The sequence below is a fragment of the Spea bombifrons genome, chromosome 1, assembly GCF_027358695.1.
Source record: "Spea bombifrons isolate aSpeBom1 chromosome 1, aSpeBom1.2.pri, whole genome shotgun sequence".
Taxonomy (NCBI): domain Eukaryota; kingdom Metazoa; phylum Chordata; class Amphibia; order Anura; family Pelobatidae; genus Spea; species Spea bombifrons.
Window position 1 is genome coordinate 16,794,218 of NC_071087.1, and position 6,000 is coordinate 16,800,217.

Consider the following 6,000-nt stretch of genomic DNA (forward strand, 5'->3'; position numbering starts at 1 on the left):
AAAGGTAAGTCCAGAACTTGTGACACAAATCTTTATTCCTGAAATGTTCTGGTCAAACCAGGATGGGTGCAAGAGAGCCTGCCAGTTGTATGCCCAGGAATCATATTTAAAGGGGTATGAAAGAAAACCACAGAAAAAGTCAGGGGACCATCATGTAAAGGAAATGTTCCGACAAAGCTGCGTCAGGGTTAGATAACTGAATGTATCGATCTAATCAAATAAAATAAATCTTGTCGAGATAATGGAAGCAGAGATAATGCTTCTATCCTTGTGCATCTACACAGATAAATGGAGACACATATGGCTATATACACCCGAATTAATCGAGATATTCCCCGATATGCACACAGACTCCCATACATCCCATAAATCCAAGCTTCTACCCGAAAAGGATGTATTTTTGTGTAGGGGCAGGCTCCTGGCTGGAGGATCCTGGCACATTGGACTTTCCTTTTAAGCAGAGGGCCATGGCTTTCACTCTTACAAACTGCAGTATGCGACAACTAAAGGAGCTGTCACAGGACCAGAACCCAGGAGCACACACCACAGGAGTTATTCACCCTGATTAACCTACCCAAGGGTTGAGCTCAAACATAGGGGACCACAGACTTCGTCGAGCCCAATAGTGTGGAGTCTCGGGTAGAGGCAAATACATAAAGAGCTGAGTTGTAGCTAGTAAAGCACTTGCCAGATTCCTGTACAGATTCAAACAGGCCAGGAGTTATACACAACTTCTGGATTCAGATTTGCCAGGAAACAGGAGCAAGAACACCAAAACTTTGAGACAATCATAGGACCACACCAGGCTGCCTGTATACTGCAGGCCTGCTGTGCAGTGGAGGCAAATATATGAATTGCATCATAGCAAGTGCCTCTATTGCCCCATTGTGAATCTGCACCTGGTGCACAGAACAGAAAATATCGTACACATAAGTGAATGAGAAGTTATAACCATACCTGAGAACTTGTGACCTGCGACTACCCAGAGCCTACCCCTGCGGTCCTGCTGGCGTCGTGATGTTGGAGGGCATTTCCACTGATGTCGGGGGGGGGGCTTTTCCACCAACATCAAAGGGTATTCCGAGTGACACCCCACTGGGTGTGGAGTGGAGCGTGTCAAAACCCACCAAACCTGGAGAGTTCTCCATGCCAAACCTGGAGAGTTCCCAGGTATGGTTATCACTAGCCTTTATCAATATTAAAAATATATTTTGCACTATTTTATACTGGCATTATTTTAGTTGAACATTTATTAAAGTAACAGATAGGTTTTGTGCCCTTTATTAACATGAAATAACTTTAAGATGGCCAGCGAACACTAAAGGAGATTTTTTTGTCCCCTAGACTAGACTGTTAGCTACACGGTAATTATGTACCAGAATTATTTTCACAGTAAAAAGCCCTGTTTTTTTTACAATTTAGTAAATCAATTAAGACAAATTCAGAATTATGTACATAATAACTTAAAAACATAATTTCTATGTTGCGTTCTTTGTGACTCAGCTTTCAGGCTCTTTATTAACCCCTTAAGGACCGGGCTCATTTTTCGTTTTCTACCCTGTGGGACCGTGGCTGTTTTGACACTTTTGTGGTGCTTGTGTTCAGGTGTAATTTTCTCCTCACCCATTTAGTGTACCCACATAAGTTATATATTGTTTTTTTCAGGACAAGATGGGCTTTCTTCAGATACCATTATTTTGATCGTATCATCTTATTTACTATAAAAAAAATAAAAAAAACATGGTGAAAATTTGAAAAAAAAGACATTTTATGACTTTTATTTGAAAAATCTTTTACTCACCTAAAAAAGCAAGTAAAAAAACTAGCTAAATAGATTCTACTACTTGTCCAGAGTTTAGAGATACCCAATGTTTTTATGTTTTTTTGCTGTTTTTTGTACGTTATAGGGCAATAAGTACAAGCAGCGTTTTATGATTTCCAAATCTTTTTTAACAAATCTGGTCAGTCTGCCTACATCTCCTCTTTGGAACATCTTTGAAGCCGGTTAACTCAATTTAACCCATTCAAACCATATATTTTGGAAAACTAGACACCCCAGGGTATTCCGAATGCTGTTATTTTAACCCTTTCCATGCACCAATTATAGAACTACACTTTGTCAAACTTTGTAATAGTAATTTTTTTTATTTTTTTTCCACACAAATTGTACTTTAGTTATAGATATACAGGTTCTGGTATATGTCACTATCAAACAACACCCCAATGTGTGTTCAGGAACATCTCCTGAGTACAGCGATACCCCACATGCATGGGTTTGTCAGATTGTTTGGCTGGTAAAAGGCTACTTTTGGGGCATGCGTAATTCAGGTGGTCATTTGGTCATTCTGCCTCCATCTCCTCTTTGGAATATCTTTGAAGCCGGTTAACTCAATTTAACCCATTCAAACCATATATTTTGGAAAACTAGACACCCCAGGGTATTCCGAATGCTGTTATTTTAACCCTTTCCATGCACCAATTATAGAACTACACTTTGTCAAACTTTGTAATAGTAATTTTTTTCACACAAATTGTACTTTAGTTATAGATATACAGGTTCTGGTATATGTCACTGTCAAACCCCCAATATGTGTTCAGGAACATCTCCTGAGTGCAGTGATACCCAACATGCATGGGTTTGTCGGGTTGTTTCAGATTTAAAATGCCACATTTGGGAAGTGCGCTTTTTTTCTCCATTTTGGTCAGTCTGTACCTATGCCCTATCTGTGAGCTAGGCCACTCCAATTTACCCCATCAGCCATTTTTTTTATATATTAGACACCCCTTGGGTATTTGAAGTGCTTTTATTTTAACTCTTTGAGATTTTTGAGAAATTTTAGCACTTGCTCAAAATAATAAACTTTATTTTTTATTTTTTTTATTTTTTTAATACTTTTTTTATATTTTTTTTACACATTTTGCTGGTACTGGATGGTTCATCTAGTGACATCACTGCATAATTATTTTTAAATGTTAGCACATTTTTTTTTTTTTTTTCCATTTTTTTTTATTTTTATTTTTTTTTTGAATATTTTACTAATCACATAGTGATTAGAAAGCTGGGCTCCATTGACTTGCATGGTTGAATGCAGTACCTGTATTCAACCAGCAAGTGGAGCCAGTTCTCTAGAGGGTCTGGAGACCATCTAGCAAACTTTTTCTTGTTTATTTTTTTTCAGAGCGGCGGCCATCTTACTTGATGGCGAAGATCACCGGCAGCTGCGGCTGTGACCGCTCTCCGGAGCGGTCACAGCCCACCTAAAGGTAAGTGTTTGGTGTCGCTGTATACCTCCTGATCGAGGCATTCCAGCGACACCATTTAAGTTTAGGAGGCGATCGTTGATCGCCTCCTAAACGCTTTTAAAACGGGCGTCCGCCGCCATACAATGTATGGCGGCTGTTGACGCCCCGGGGAGGGGCCAGACATGGCCCCCGATGCCGATCTCGGCCTTGCTGAATGCCTCGACATCGAGGCATTGCAGCAAGGCCGTTTAAGCGAAGAAAGTGATCCTTGATCACTTTCTAAGCCTATTTAACTTTTTGACGGTTCAGGACCGTCAAAGGTCATTTAGTGACCTTCTTGTCATGACGGTCCTGAACCGGCAAAGGTCGCGAAGGGGTTAAATCAATTATTCTATAAATGTATAGATTATGTCCAAGAACAGCATGTATAATTACGCTTTAGTCTCTTTACCTAAAAAAAATAATATTAATAGAATAAATAAACAGGTGCTTTTGTTAAGATATTAAATATTTGTAGAAAACTTAAAAAACAGAAAGAGCACTTATGTCCTTTATCTACTGAATATCCAATAGCAAACCAATAACGTTTACCGATCAATCGATATTGATTTTTGACACAGAAGACTATAAAATAAAAGTACAAGCCCAGCAAAAACTAAATTAACACGCACCGAGTCAATTTGGAGTACAGCATAGCCTACATGTATTTGGTCGAAAACACGCTAAAATGATTTGCCAGCTTTTTTCTCCAATACAATCCTATATAGATGGATGGACTTCTCGGGAAAATACCATGGAGTGTCTACGGTGGGTTTAAGCTTCCAAAATGTGACTATTTACAATGCTTGTGCCAGCAGAATTGCAAGAAAGGGTATAGATCAATCAAAATTGTGTTTATTGCTTATTTTACTCACATTTTTTTTTGCTTTCCTCTGAAGGTTTAATTTACATAAAAACAACAGAGAACTTTTAAGAAGCTTCTTCAATTTATATGGCAACAGCCTATCAGTGCCTGATTTCATGACAACTACATGTTCCCAACAAAAAATTTCAGCTGTACTAGAAATCATTTTTCTCGTTCAGCTTTTAAAAGTTCACTAGAGATCTAGAGCATTAACAGATGTAGAGCTAATTTCTCTTTTGAGTTATACATTTGGTGAATACCTTCTAGATCAATGTATTGATTGTTTACATCCTCCACAGTCACACCATAAACCATTGAGGATACAATAGATCAGTTGTTTACGAGTGGGGAAAGTAATATCGTGTTTTATAGTAATATTCAACAGAATACTATACTATAGGGGACGTCACATGTATATGTGTTAAATATGTTCATTGCTTATTAAAGCAGTAAGGGAGACATGTTTTATTCTAACTATATATTTCCATACAGATATATCTGTTTAATATTTTTGTATCAATAGAACAATGACAATTTCATAGTTAAGATATAATATATATATATATATATATATATATAAATGTATATATATATATATATATATAGAGAGAGAGAGAGAGAGAGAGAGAGAGCACTGCAACTGCACAAACCAACCCTTAATTAACAATTTGAGTTATTTAATTTGATTGTAAAAAATTGTAAAAGACACAACCAAGATACAAAGTTTGTAACCCCAAGATACAAAGTTAGATGTTTAAATAAAAAATAAAAAAAACATCAAGCATAGCAGCAGTGATCTTAACGCAGCATTATATTATAAGTTTCCAAAAGTGTTCCCAGTTAAAGGGAAAGCTGGCCACCATATCCCAAAGGACCAGAGAGGTCATATAGGGGATTACTCACTAAATGGTGGGTTGAGGGAGAATTGCATTGATGCTTTATTGATGGTAAACACAACCTTCACTCCAGGTGAGACTCATCAAAATGCCATATTACAGCTCAAATGAACAATCCGACTCAATGTGTAGTGAATATACACCATAGCGAAAGAATGTTCTGCAAACCAGTACATTAGCATCAGTCATTTCAAAGATAGCAACCATCAACATTTCACAGCAAAGCAACACAAAATACAAAACATCACCAAAACAGCTTTACCTGCGTGAAGAGAGCCAGTGGCGAGCCTCACAAGATATTGTATAAACTTCAGTATCTCCCTTTTGCAGCGCTTTCTGCAGGTACTCATTTTATGGAGCACGGGACTTTAGGTTCAGGATGAAATTTCTTGGCTTTTTTGTTTTATTTTCAAAATGAATGATCAATCACTTCAAATATTCCTTAAAAATGTTGGGGTCTTCTTTAATCAATGCAGAGGATGACAAATAAGTATTCCACATATAGCGAAGCAGCAGAGGGTAGCAGCTATGTGCTGATGATGAGAATACGATCGACTGCAGGCTTTAAGTTCTACGGTGACATAATGCAGACAGCCTGTCCGGTGATGCACGTGTAGTTAACTGGATATGCTACAAGAGAGATTCACATGCACAGTGTTTTCTCTATCAAATACAACCTCACTGGCTTTTTAGTCTAGAGGAGGAGTTTGTACTTTGAACCTAGTGTACTTGCAGAAATCCAGACTGCGAACACTATATGATTAATGTATTTGTTCATTGATGGGTTTTCTTGCAAATAAATAAAGATCGAGGAGAATAGATGCAAGCCAATATTTCTTTGAGACGTAGGCTTTTCAGGGCCAACGTACAAACTTCAGCCAAGGACGTGTTCCATAAACAACCAAAATCAATTTCTTGAGTTTGTAATTCCTGCCCATGTTTTGGATTTTAACTGGA

General features: G+C 37.8%; 1 protein-coding gene across 1 annotated transcript in view; it reads right to left on the reverse strand.

Annotated features, from left to right (window-relative positions):
• KCNIP4 (potassium voltage-gated channel interacting protein 4) overlaps positions 1 to 5,393 on the reverse strand; it is a 152,291-nt gene extending 146,898 nt beyond the window's left edge. The window contains exon 1 of the mRNA XM_053458329.1: positions 5,306 to 5,393. Within this exon, the coding sequence (XP_053314304.1) occupies positions 5,306 to 5,393 (88 nt within the window). The remainder of the gene's footprint in view (positions 1 to 5,305) is intronic.
• Between the last annotated feature and the right edge of the window lie 607 nt (positions 5,394 to 6,000).